The sequence below is a fragment of the Phocoena phocoena genome, chromosome 10 (genome assembly GCF_963924675.1).
Source record: "Phocoena phocoena chromosome 10, mPhoPho1.1, whole genome shotgun sequence".
In the NCBI taxonomy this organism is placed as follows: domain Eukaryota; kingdom Metazoa; phylum Chordata; class Mammalia; order Artiodactyla; family Phocoenidae; genus Phocoena; species Phocoena phocoena.
Genome location: NC_089228.1, coordinates 37,173,207 through 37,186,966, shown reverse-complemented (window position 1 = coordinate 37,186,966; position 13,760 = coordinate 37,173,207). Strand labels below are relative to the sequence as shown.

The window sequence follows — 13,760 nt, the reverse complement described above, 5'->3', positions numbered from 1 at the left end:
CCAGCTGCCTGGAGTTCAGAGATGGCCTCCACAGGCAGCAGCCTCTCCCATCTTCATTTATATTTCCTTCTCTCTTACAGAACTTTTACAAATCTGAGATTAACAAAGAAGAGATGTATATCCGCTATATCCATAAGCTTTGTGACATGCATTTGCAGGCCGAAAACTACACAGGTAAGTGGGAAGGGGAAGCTACACCTCCCCATGAGGACAGACTGGACATACATGCACAGCTGGCAGAGAAAGGCTCTGAGCTGGTGCCTCCCAGATTTTAGCAGAGTGTCAGGACCCATGATGCCCATCACCTCACTCCTTTCCCTCAACTCCTTTGTAACGTGGTGGAGAAAAAGCAGGTGGAACTTCCACTTGTGCCTTGCTGCCCAAAGCTCTTCCACTCTCCTTGCCTCCTATTCACCCGCTCTGAGGCCTCAAGGGTGACCTCCAAATTCTGGTGTGCCAGGTTCAGAGCATCCTGAGCTCACGGTCCCTCTTCATGAGCAGAACTTCCCTGAGGACCTTCACAGCTGGAACTAAGTGAGGCCATAACACAGGAACATCAGCCTAACCCTGGGACTTCCAGAACTTGCTGGCAGACCTGCCTTGCAGTCTGGGCTCCTCCCATGCAAGTACACAACAGCCCCACATTGAGCTCCCAGTGGAGAGTATGGAGAATGTTCACCTTACTTTCTGACAGACCAGACAGGGACCCTTTCATTGTATCTACAATTTAATCCATTACTACGGCCCTTTCTAAAAGAACAAATTTAAAAGCATTTCAACATACCTGTCACACTCTGTTTACTGAGCGCCACTTTGAGTCAGGAAGATATGTGTACCCATGTGTGTCCTGCCTGATTACCTTGTATCATAGTTCCCCCAAAATAGCCACTTCTTCACTGTGGTGACCAGCCATCACATCTTAGCCCTTGAGCCATAGGACTTGAATTTGTATCATAGGCCAGGAAATTCAAGCTATTCTTGTCCACAGCATTACGAGAATTAGATGAATTTGTAGAAACACAGAATCCTCCTTCCTTATTTTATGTTAGATGTTAAAGAGTGTTCTGCATAGATTCCACCTTTCCTGACACAGCTTGGCAAGAATTAAATCTGAAATGACTGGGATGAACCTGCCATTCTCTGCGTCCACTTCCACCCATGATCCCAGCAGCCCTTTGAGAGGGCAGTGAAGTGATAGACTGAAAAGTTCCATGTATCAATAGAGGCATTTACTAAACTCCTGGAGGACTGGGCCATCACTGAAAGGCTATGTCAGGAATTTAGACAGAGAGAGGTTGCTGAGCCTTGCCTCTGGTGGCCTCAGGAGTAACATCTGAAAAGAATATTGGCAGGGAAGAAAAGGATTTCACATGGTTTTCTGAGTTCTAGAGGGAGGCCTTGAGGGCCTCATGGGCTTGTTCCCAGTGAGAAGGGGCTTCACAGCTCCAGTGAGGAGGCACGTATATCCCTGGGCAGGAGGGTCCAGTAGCCAGAGCATAGGCAGAGCGCAAACGTGAGCAGGAGCCTGGAAAGTGGCTGCAGGCAATATACCTGGCTAAAACTGGAAGTGGGTCACTAGATAATTTGAAAAGAGATTCTTCATAGTCATGGGGAGCAGATTTGAATAGGGCCTTGAAGGCCAGGCAGAAGCTAGAACTAATTAACTTGCTAGTAGGAGATGCCCACTAAAACTGAGCAAATAGAACAGGAAAGAGCAGACTGTATCATGGGACTATAAGCCGCTGCTGTAACTCAGTCTTACTGAGTCTTTGGGATTTAGGAAGCTACAGCATTTAGCTGCGGTTGTTTTGTAAACCCTCTCCAACTGTTCCACATGTATGGGAGGTGTCACAGGGCCCCGCCCTGCGCCCAGCATCCATTTTAGCTTCCTCCAGGAATGGAGCCCATCACACAGTTATCACCGTACACACTCCTTCTCTCTGGTCCTTTTAGAAACGGTCAAGATAAGGAGAAAGGGTCATTCCCAGGGCCATGCTGAGCTCAGAAAATGGAGCTGGAGGCATTGAGGCTGGCTTCGGGAGGGCTGAGAAAAGCCTTAGTCAGTGCTTACCCCTCAGAGCCAGTTCTGAAAAGGTTGGAAAAGAAGCTCTAGTCAGTTGAGCCAAAAGGAACCCAAGAACTCTCTCTGACATGTCAGTGTGTCCCAGAGCAAAGCAACCTGTACACAGACCCCTAGGTACCTGAGCCATACTTTATCTAGCACCCAGAGCAGGTGACCAGGCTAAGGGAGGAAGGTGTCTACTAGGATCTTTGGTTCCTTCATGCTGTGTTCACGGGCTATTCACTGGCTGGACAGCCCCTCTATCTCAGCTTTGGTATCCAGCATCCCTGATCTGGGCTGTACATGCCTTGCGCTGGCATGCTGCTTAGCCTGGTCCCTTGGCACCTGGCTGCCCCTGGACCTCCATAGCCCCTGTCCCCACAGAAGCTGCGTTCACTCTGCTCCTCTACTGTGAGCTGCTACAGTGGGAGGAAAGGCCACTGCGGGAATTCCTCCATTACCCATCCCAGACAGAGTGGCAGCGCAAAGAGGGACTGTGCCGCAAGATCATCCACTACTTCAACAAAGGCAAGGTGGGTGTTATTAGGCAAGGCTTTGAGCGTCTCAGCTTCTACTGTACTACGTGGCATCTTAACGCTACAGGGATGGCAGCAGCTGCAGAGGGTACTGTGTGGGGTGGTGAGGGGGTGGAGGCCCATATGTGTGCGTTAGATTTGGAGGCAGCATGACTTTCTCTGGGGAAAAAAAAATAACAGCTTAATTCTGTGGCTTGGAAGCCAATTCCAGATTGGGGATGTAAGAGACAACCCCACATACCAGCTTTGCACATCTGTAAATACTAATGCTCCAACAGCAGGGGCTTTGGGCCCCCTGCTTATATATATTAGATTTACTTAAATTATTGTAGCTTTCTGCTCTGCTATAGAAAATATGAGCTGTAAAAATTAATGGATTCTAACCACAGCCAACGGAGGCCTGTACTGCCTCTTACGGGTACATGTTCTTGTCTTGGATTTCCCTTCCTTACAGCATAGTCTGGGCTCCTCTCATTGGGGTTATTCTCTATTAAACTTGATTCTGTGGAATTAGCAGGCATTGTCAGCATTGGTTCAGACTTCCTTGGGACTTCCCAGCCATTCTGCTCCAATCTCTGGGAGAGGTCCTTGTGGGGCCCTCTGACCCACCTATGGCCCATACACTGGAAAGGCTGCGCTTGTGTAACTTGTTGAAGCTGTTCTCTCATTACTCAGCTTGGAGCATGTTAAAAAGCTGAAACAGGATTGTTCAGGGAACTATAGTGGCTGAACTCCAGACTTGAATGGAAATTGGTTTTTTAAAATAAGCTTTTTTATCATAAAAAAAGAAAGATTTAAACATTAATAACTTCTGCCCATAAATCAGAAAACATTCATCAGTTTTACACAACATGAGAGACTTTTGTTTGTCAAAAACATTCACCCATGTAGGGAACACACTGGTAAGCAGGAACCTTTCCAAAACCTCAGGAGCTCTCATTTCACCTGGCCCAGAAAGGAGACCCATGCTTAGCTGTCAGCCAGCCACACATGACTGAGCCACAGTGCCAGCCCAAAGGCTCCTCTCCTTGCTGGTCCAGAGATGGACAGAGGGCCCCATGCCAGTACACTTTTAGGTCTGTCTTCCTGGCACCCAGCCCACCTGGAGCTGCCACGTACCCATATGCCCAGCGAGCCCTCCCAGCTCTGAGGGAATGGCATAAGCATGGTGTGAGTGTGCATGAGTGTTGTTAGTATATTAGCTTATTTTTCTTTCCATGGGCATAGAGTACAGAGTAGAGTTATGCTTATCTGATTGAGCCCAGCAGTGGGACACGTGAGCATTAATGGTCCCCTTTTCACCCCACACTACAGTAGTGTTAAGAAAGCAGGTTTAAAGGTTAGTATGAACAAGGGAAGGTAATGCAAAACCTGCCTGAGTATTGTGGATAAGCAGGAAGGGGAGAAGGACTGGGAGGCTCTGTAGGCTACCTTGTCAGGGATCTTCCCCTCCTTCTAGCAGCCCTGACTTTGGTGTGAATTGCTGGGGGAGCAGCTTCTGTGCTGAGAACAGACCACTCAGTGAGCCCTTTCATGAGTTCATCCTCAAAGGGGTATTTATCACAACCATTCTCTTGGGCTCATACAGAAGGTCCAACTTTTCTGTTTCTGTACCTTCATACCTGACAGAACCAGTAGATAGGGCTAACCAGTTCTCTTAAAAGCATTCAGGGTTTTTTTGCTAATGGCTCCAGAAAAGCAAAACCTGTCTGATGCAAGAAAAGTGCTCCTGGGCTTCCCTGGTAGCGCAGTGGTTAAGAATCTGCCTGCCAATGCAGGAGACACGGGTTTGAGCCCTGGTCCGGGTAGATCCCACATGCCACGGAGCAACTAAGCCCATGCACCACAACTACTGAAGCCCACGTGCCCTAGAGCCCATGCTCTGCAACAAGAGAAGCCACCGCTATGAGAAGCCCGCGCACCACAACGAAGAGTAGCCCCCGCTCTCCACAACTAGAGAAAAGCTGGTGCGCAACAATGAAGACCCAGCACAGCCAAAGATAAATAAATAAATTTTAAAAAATAGAAGGAAGGGGAGGCGTGAAGATGGGAGCTGGTCCTTCATTTCAGGGAAGAGGGAGCAGACAGTAAGGGAAGCTGGGAGGAGGCCTCTGACCCCTAAAGCATACAGGCCATCAGGACCGAACCAACCCTCCATGTGGGGGTGGGCTTGGACTCTACTGCTGAGGGCTGCTATTGTTCACACTCCTTTGAAGGAATGAGTCTGTTGCTTCTAAAATGTTGTGTGTAGACAGAAGTACAAAGACTGACAGCCTGGAGTCCCAGGCTTTTGCCTTCCTTTCCAGTTTGAGTAAAGTGAGCCAAGTCAGTGCAACTTTTGTGCCATCCCTGTCAGTGGGGGCAACAAGGATGTATAAACACACATCTGCCCAAGCTGGTAGAAGTGATTGGATTTCAGACACTGGTTAGTAGTTGTGTAGTTGGCTTTGCCTCCTGCCAGAAGGAAGGAAACCAAGAGAGAAGATGTAGATGGGATGCATTGTATCTGCAGGACGTTCCCTCCCTGTGTTCCGAGGTAGCTCTCAAAACCCCCAGCATTCCAGCACAACCCTCAAGGCTGACAGAGTGTCCTGGCTCACCCTTGGGGGTTGGAGGGGCAGGCTTGGAGCAGCAGGGCTACAAATTAGGGCAGAGATGCCAGCGAGGCAGATAAGCATTGATCCTAATAGAGTAGAACTGCTTTACTGAGAGCTACCGTCAGCAGACAAAGCGCCTTTAGCCTCACATGGGTTCCTCATCACCTAAATGAGCAGTTCCCCATGGGGCGCTCCTTACAGGCTGGCTAGCAGTCTGCACACAGCTCAGCTGCTTCGCCAGCCCCCTTGGATCTTCCTGCCAGGCAGACCCTCCTGTGGGCCCTTCACTGAAACCTGCCCAAGCAGCACTTGGAGCCAGAGAGAGGACAGACATGTGCCCCCTTAAAAGCTGTGATGTGGGGGTACAAGAGGCTTTCTAGCTCACTGAGGCAGAGGCATTGTATCGGAGCAGGGAGTCAGGGTCTATTTAAAATTCTCTTTGGTTTGTTTCAACATTTTTAATTGGTCCTGCAGTTCAATCCATATGGCGTTAATTTCTTCAAAGGATAAGAAACACAGTCCTGGGCTTCCCTGGTGGTGCAGTGGTTGAGAATCCGCCTGCCAATGCAGAGGACACGGGTTCGAGCCCTGGTCCAGGAAGATCCCACGTGGCGCAGAGCAGCTAAGCCCGTGTGTCACAACTGCTGAGCCTGCGCTCTGCAGCCTGCGAGTCACAACTGCTGAGGCCCACGCGCCTAGAGCCCGTGCTCCGCAACAAGAGAAGCCACTGCAATGAGAAGCCTGCGTACCACAGCGAAGAGTAGCCCCCGCTCACAGCAACTAGAGAAAAAGCCCGTGCACAGCAACGAAGATGCAACGCAGCCAAAAATAATTAATTAATTAATTTTTAAAAAGAAACACAGTCATGAATAAAACATGGAGAGTATTGTCCTTCTCCCTGATGCTATTTCAAATCTGTTTTTTAATATAGTCCTTATTAAACATTCATACTGAAATATTGATGGGTACAATTATAGTATGATATCTGATATTTGCTTCCAAAACTATGGGGAGGAGTAAGTGGATGAGATATTTAATGATACAAGACTGGCCATGAGTTGGTCATTGTTGAGGTTGGGTGATGAGTACCTAGGGGTTCATACTTCCGTGTTTCTATATGTTTAAAATTTTCCTATGATAAAAATTTTAATTAGTACTTAGAAGTTGGGGAGAAGAGCCTGGCTAAAATGTCAAGTAAACCTTTGATTTCCAATCTCGCCAAGAGAGAAAGCACTGTATTAAAAAGAGGAGGAAATGGACAATATTGCCCCTTAGTGAAGGCCACTGTTAGATGAGCCGGCCACCATAATAGGAGCCACACCACGGAAACAGCCCGAGACGTGAGTAGGCAAGGATTATCTGAAGCCTGCTCTAAGATTTGAACATTTCTGTAAAGGAAATTATCAGACCTACTACCAAGCCCTTGGATAGCTACTTCCTACTTAGCTTCCAGACTTGTTTCTAAGCTTAAATGATCTTAGTTTAAAAGTCATTGTTTCCTTCATTAACTCATTAAATAAATCTTTATTGAGTACCTGCTCATGGCTGGCACTGTTCTAGGCTCTGAGGATAAAGGATATAAACAGGATTCCTGCCCTCATGCAGCTTATCATCTAATTGAGACTAATACAACATAAAAGTAAATACTTTTTAGCCCAGAAATAAACCCACACACCTATGGTCAATTAATCTTCAGGCAAGAATATACAGTGGAGAAAAGAGTCTCTTTAGCAATTGGTGCTGGGAAAGCTCGACAGCCGCATGTAAATCAGTGAAGTTAGAAAACTCCCTCACACCATACACAAAAGTAAACTCAAAATGGCTTAAAGGTTTAAATTTAAGACATGACAACTTAAAGCTCCTAGAAGAGAATATAGGCAAAACAATCTCTGACATAAATGGCAGCAATATTTTCTTAGATCAGTCTCCCAAGGCAAAAGAAATAAAAGCAAAAATAAACGGGACCTAATCGAACATACAAGCTTTTGCACAGCAAAGGAAACCATAAACAAAATGAAAAGACAGCCTACGGACTGGGAGAAAGTATTTCAAATGATGCAACCGACAAGGGCTTAATTTCCAAAATATACAAACAGCTCATATAGCTCAATATCAGAAACAAACAAACAACTCAATCAAAAAATGGGCAGAGGGACTTCCCTGATGGTCCGGTGGGTAAGACTCCATGCTCCTAATGCAGGGGGCCCGGGTTCGATCCCTGGTCGGGGAAATAGATCCTGCATGCATGCCGCAACTAAAGATCCCATGTGCTGCCAATAAGACCTGGCACAGCCAAAATTAATTAATTAATTAAGTGTTAAAGAAAAGAAAAAACATTAAAACAAAACCAAAAAACGTGGTTGCACCATTTAAAAAAAAAAGGGCGGAAAACCAAAGTAGACATTTCTCCAAAAGAGACATAAAGATGGCCAACAGGCACATGAAAAGATGCTCAGCATCACTAATTACTAAAGAAATGCAAATCAAAACTACAGTGAGACATCACCTCAAACTAGTCAGAATGGCCAGCATCAAAAAGTCTACAAATAATAAATGCTGGACAGGGTGTGGAGAAAGGGAACCTCCTACACTGTTGGGGGCAATGTAAATTGGTGCAGCCACTATGGAGAGCAGTATGGAGGTTCCTTAAAAAACTAAAAATAGAGTTAGTTTTAGTTACATGTTTCAGCAATCCCACTCCTGGGCATATATCCAGAAAAGACAAAAATTCTAATTCAAAAAGATACATGCACCTAATGTTCATGCCAGCACTATTTACAACAGCCAAGGCATGGAAGCAACCTGTGTTCGTCAACATATGAATGGATAAAGAAGATGGCGAAGGGTGTATGTGTGTATATATATAATGTAATATTACTCAGTCATTAAAAAGAATGAAATACTGCCATTTGCAGCAACATGGATGGACCTAGAGATTATCATACTAAGTGAAGTAAGTCAGACAGAGAAGACAAATATTATATATCCATGTGGAATCTAAAAAAATTATACAAATGAACTTATTTACCAAACAGAAACAGACTCACAAACAGAGAAAACAAACTTATTGCTACCAAAGGGGAAAGGGTGGAGGAGGGATAAAGTAGGAGTTTGGGATTAACAGATACACACTACTATATATAAAATAGATAAACAACAAGGATGTACTGTATAGCACAGGGAACTACATTCAATATCTTGTAATATTGGAATCTGAAAAGAATATATGTGTGTGTGTGTGTGTATATATATATATATATAACTGGATCACTTTTGTGTACCTGAAACTAACACAATATTGTAATTCAACCGCACTTCAATTTGAAAAAGTAAATACTTTTTTTATACAAGATAACTTCAGAGTAATGAAAGAGAATGGTTGGGGTAGTGCCTGTCCTTGACAAGGTAGTTAGGGAAAGGCCTCTTGGAAGTGGAAACATTTGAGTAGAAACCTGAAAACTATGCCTCAAGCCAGAAAACCAGTGCTATGTGTTCTCCACAAATTGGTTTTGAGCATATGTTCTTTGTGACATACGATTTGCAGGAGGCCTTTGGTTGTGCCCTCTGATATGTTTGATGTGGACTTGGGCCATTCCAAGGCTGCCTGAGGTGCTGAAGCCTTTTTCCTATTTCTGATGCAGAGTTGGGAGTTTGGGATCCCACTGTGCAGGGAGCTGGCGTGTCAGTATGAGAGCCTCTACGATTATCAGAGCCTCAGCTGGATTCGGGTGAGCTTTGCCCTTCCCCCACCCCAACCCTGAGTGGAGGTGCTAGCACTTTTCTAAGGGAGCGTTTACTGTGGACCCAGCCCTTGGTTTAGTGCTGTGGACAGTACAGGAGAAGCAAAAGCCAAGGTTCCTGCTCTCAAGATGCTTGCATTATGGCTGGGGAACCAAAACAAACACATGACAAATGATTGTATGATCCAGACCCCGAGGGCCACTGGTGCTCAAGGAAGGGAGAAGCAGCATACACAGGTTAGGATGGGGGTTTCAAGGAGGAGGTGGCAGCTCGACTTCATGAGGAAGCTTTTCCTGAAATGATTTTGTTCAGGTATGCTTCATCTGAAAACATTATAAGCTCTTTCACTGCCTTGGCTTATGGTCAATACTGAGCACCCAAGTAAAGGAAGTTCTTCTTCCCTTCTTTGATGAAAAATATTCAAAATTAAGTGAAATGGACTTTGAAGGTCTCCCAAATTTTTCCTAGTTGCCGGTGCTGGGTATTAAATCGTAACAGTCATTGGCAAAGAGAAGTCAGGAATCTCAGTTCATCCTCCTCCTGCACCCTTTTCAGCATGGCTAGCTCTTCTGTGTTCCCTGATCCTGATCAGGATTTGGGCCTATATAATAGATGTGGTTCTCTAGCAGTAGCTTTTTGACTGGTCTTTGAAGGCTGCTGCCCGCTGGCAGGCTGGCTTGATTGAGTGCATTAGGGCTGTCTTCCCAGTCAGATTTCAGTGAGTTTTTCTGAACCTGAAGCCAGGCCATCCAAGACTAAAAAACTTATCGACCTTGGTAATACCAGACCTCTGGATATTAGTTCAACTTTTAAAGTTTAAAATCTCCTAAATTGGGACCAGTACGAGTGATGCTGGTAACTAAGCCTTCCTCATTCTGTTAGCATCGAGTCAGATGACAAATGAACAAGAGCAATGCAGATGGACTGATGGAAAATGGTGCCACCTATAAGCAACACTAGCTTATACTCAATTGGTATAGTGAGTATCAGTCAAAACCAGGAATTCCTGAGCAAAAAAAGGAAGTCCATGTTAAATGTGTATCCCTGAAAGTACAGGAAGCCTGAGCCTCTGTGGGGCTGAGTCTACTCATTGGGAAGGATACTCCAAGCAGCCTCTCAGGGCTGCTTCACCGTCAGATGACAATGGAGAGCGAAGACTTCCTCTCCATCAGGCAGTTCCCCAGGGAGAGGTTGATCAGGGCTAGGGGCTCACTTTTTATCTAGACTGAGTCACCATGTTCTCTTTCCAAAAGACAGTGTCTACTTAGGCCTGGGAGAACTTGCTTTGGACACCACTAGCAGTCAAGCCAACTGCCTTTCTCGTTCACAGAAAATGGAGGCCAGCTACTATGACAACATCACGGAACAGCAACGCCTGGAGCCTGAGTTCTTTCGGGTCGGCTTCTATGGCAGGAAGTTTCCTTTTTTCCTTCGGGTGAGTCCATTCAGGTAGTCACAAGAACTTCTATCATATTTTACACGTAAGTTATTTATAACCTGTTTTTTTTTTAACCTTTTTCCTATTCTATTGAATACTTCTTTTTGAAGGAATGACCAGCCAACAAAAAGCATTTGGCTTAATTTGACTGGACTGGCTACCAACTTTAGACTGTTTCTCTCTGCAGTACTGTTTTGTAGCTACCTGGAATGTATGAGGGTGGTTTTCTTACCAAATCAACCAAGTTCCTGCAGGAAATGACCAGGGTGTGAGAATGTCCCATAGGTATGTTTAGAAACCTTCCAACTTCTGTTTCCAGTGCCTGGAATTCTCCAGTGTGACTGTTCTCAGCCAGACAGGACCTCAGTACAGCCCTGACCTCAACAGTTGGCAGTACACCAGGGTGGAGAATTATTGATTTGAGAGATTTCAGAGGATAGTCCCCTTGCTCCTGGAGTTTGTGGGAGCTGCCAAACATGGGATTTGGCTGTGGAAAGCTTTTCCTAGGCAGCCAGTTCTCTGGCCCATGATGATTACAGCCATTTTCCTCCACCATTGCTGGAAAGGCTGAGCTGGTATATAAACAGAGTGGAAGGAATGACTGAGCACAGACATACTGACACCAGTTAAACAGTTGCGATTTTTTTTCTCTTTAATCAGCACAACCCAGAGGTTCCAGGAGAAGGCAGCCTGGGCTTGTAGGCTGTAGCCCACACGGATTTGCTGTTCCCAAATGACCTAAACGAAGCTGTGCTGATGAAAGAGCCCTAGGGCTGCAGTTGAGACCTAAGAGTAGCTCCGATTGTCCCCAGTTCCAGTATCATACTAAGGTTCAGTGTCCAGGAAGCAGCTGGGAAAATTCATAGGATTCCCTTGATGTGTTTGGGATCCTATCTTACTGGAGAAATTGCTTTAGCCAGTGAGCAATAAGCTTGGTATCTCATCAAAGGTCAACTGAGCTTAATGGCTCCTTACAAAAAGCCAGTCTGCTAAGCAACAAAGTCCAGGCTGACTACATTTCAGATGTAAGGCAGGTCAACATGCACATTTCTTGGGCAGTAATCATTATAGGCTAAAATGAAAGTGATTTCTGCAGGAACTAGCAATAGTGATAGGGACAGCAAGCACACTCTGCCTGATCATGATCCCCAGAAGGCTCTAAGTCTGTTGCACAGGAGTGTTTATAGTAGCAGAATGTGAATAAGTAGAGGATCTCCTCAGGAGACTGGACCTCCTTCATTCTCTAGGGACCATCCAGTCCAGGCATATCAGAAGTGGCATGTTTGTTGCCCCCATCAGCATAGATCATACAACAGCAGTGGGGGTAAAGGTCAACAGAAGAGAAAGAAGGAAAAAAGAAAGAAGGAATAGTACAAGAATTAGAAACCAAAAGCATCTCTACGAAGCCCTTTGATAAGCTAATGATTATAGCCCTGTAAGTTATTTCTTTCACATTTTATCTTTGCAAATTATGCTTGTCATTTTATTCTCCTTGTTTAGTCCCACAATTTGTATGTCATCAACCAGATTTTACTCCAAAACATCATTATTTTGAGTATTACAAAATCAGGCCCTGATGTTCCCCATTTCTGTCTTTGTCAAGCAGGAGGTCTCCATCACGGTTCCACCTGGCTCCCACCCCTCATGCTCATGTCACAGGGAACATCAGTATCTCAGGGCTCTCAGAGCTTTCTGACAAGTAGGACCTGGCATAGTACCTGCATCTGAGCCATTCATACAGTGTTCTCAAGTGACAGTCTAAATGTTCAAATATGGTTTCAAGGGTGCCAGTAATGGAGGAAAAATAACAAGAGGTGTTAGGAAATATCATCCATCAGTCCATCCTCTTTCCACACTAGGAGCTATGTTTCATGCATACAAATCTGCCTGGCCTGGCTACATGCTGCCTTCCCTTCCCTCAGGTGCTCAGTTCATCTGTGGCAAATGGAATAAGTCCAGTAGAGGTAGCCGTTTGCCTTGTAAATGGCAAGGGCAAAATGGAAAGCAGTGGCAGCCAGATCTGTCTCATGTAGGGATGCTGGGGCTCTCGCCTGAGCAGACTTGAAAGCGGCAACCAGCCTCAAGGTCAATGCTCTGTGCCTTCCTCCTGCTGGGTCTTCCCCAGAACACTAGGCTACTCTTTCACCTTCCCACATAGGCCATCTATTACTGTAGCTCTGTCAGCTTGAGTTCTCTGGACCATCTGCCCGTCTTGCCTCACAAATGTGATTATCTGCTAATCTGCATGGAGACAGGAAAACATCCAGCCCTCCCTCCTTGGGGGAATTTCTGTTTCTCTTCATTTGACTCATGAACAGACACTGGAGAGGATTGTACGTTTGTGAGTGGATATGAAAAGGCAAGTTCGAAACAGTTACCTTCTTTGTCAATTCTCCTTATCAAGCAAGGGACTTAGAAATGTCTCTGTCCTCTGTCTGTTCCACTGGAGAGGCCAGCCTGCTCCTCCTGACCTTGACTTCCCTTCCAGTGTTGCCTTTCCATTCTGATCCATCTGGACATGTGGCCTAGCCTTAGCTGAGTTCTCCCATAGTAAGAGAAGAAGTGAAAAGTGGGCAAAAATCCTATTCCAAAAAGGCTGAGGTCATCCACAGCCTGGCCTGTGATTATCCCTGTACTGGGAAGCGTAGGGCTGGCCCTGTGGAACCTCTCTCTCCCCCTTCCTCTGAAGACATGCCAAGAGGGGCTGCCAGTGCCTGACACCATTTGTCAAAGTGAATCTAGTGAGGCAGCTAGGCAGGCAGACAGATGTCACCAGAGAGCTTCAGAGGAGCCTCCTCCACCCACTCACTCTTGACCAGCTGTGAGGTAGGCAGAGCAGCAGGGTTGAAGGTGCCTTGTCATGCCTTCCGTACACAAAGAGAAAAACTGAGTCCTAACCTGTACCAAATATGATGTAACATGAGGTTTTAAGAAATCTGTAATTGGGGACTTCCCTGGTGGCACAGTAGTTAAAAATCCACCTGCCAATGCGGGGGACACAGGTTCGATCCCTGGTCCAGGAAGATCCCACATGTCATGGAGCAGCTAAGCTCGTGCACCACAACTACTGAGCCTGCACTCTAGAGCCCGCAAGCCACAACTACTGAGCCCACGTGCCACAACTACTGAAGCCTGCGCGCCGAGAGCCCGTGCTCCACAACAAGAGAAGCCACTATGATGAGAAGCCCGTGCACCGCAACAAAGAGTAGCCCCCACTCGCCGCAACTAGAGAAAGCCCACGCGCAGCAATGAAGACCCAACGCAGCCAAAACTAAATAAATTTATTTTTTAAAAAAAAAAGAAAGAGGACTTCCCTGGTGGCGCAGTGGTTGAGGGTCTGCCTGCCGATGCAGGGGACATGGGTTTGTGCCTCCGTCCGGGAAGAT

At 46.1% G+C, this 13,760-nt stretch overlaps 1 protein-coding gene across 1 annotated transcript in view; it reads left to right on the top strand.

Annotated features, from left to right (window-relative positions):
• The window catches only part of DOCK3 (dedicator of cytokinesis 3), a 377,800-nt gene that overhangs the window by 343,741 nt on the left and 20,299 nt on the right, over nucleotides 1-13,760 (top strand). The window contains exons 37-40 of the mRNA XM_065885910.1: nucleotides 81-174; nucleotides 2,447-2,595; nucleotides 8,837-8,923; nucleotides 10,267-10,371. Of these exons, the coding sequence (XP_065741982.1) occupies nucleotides 81-174; nucleotides 2,447-2,595; nucleotides 8,837-8,923; nucleotides 10,267-10,371 (435 nt within the window). The remainder of the gene's footprint in view (nucleotides 1-80; nucleotides 175-2,446; nucleotides 2,596-8,836; nucleotides 8,924-10,266; nucleotides 10,372-13,760) is intronic.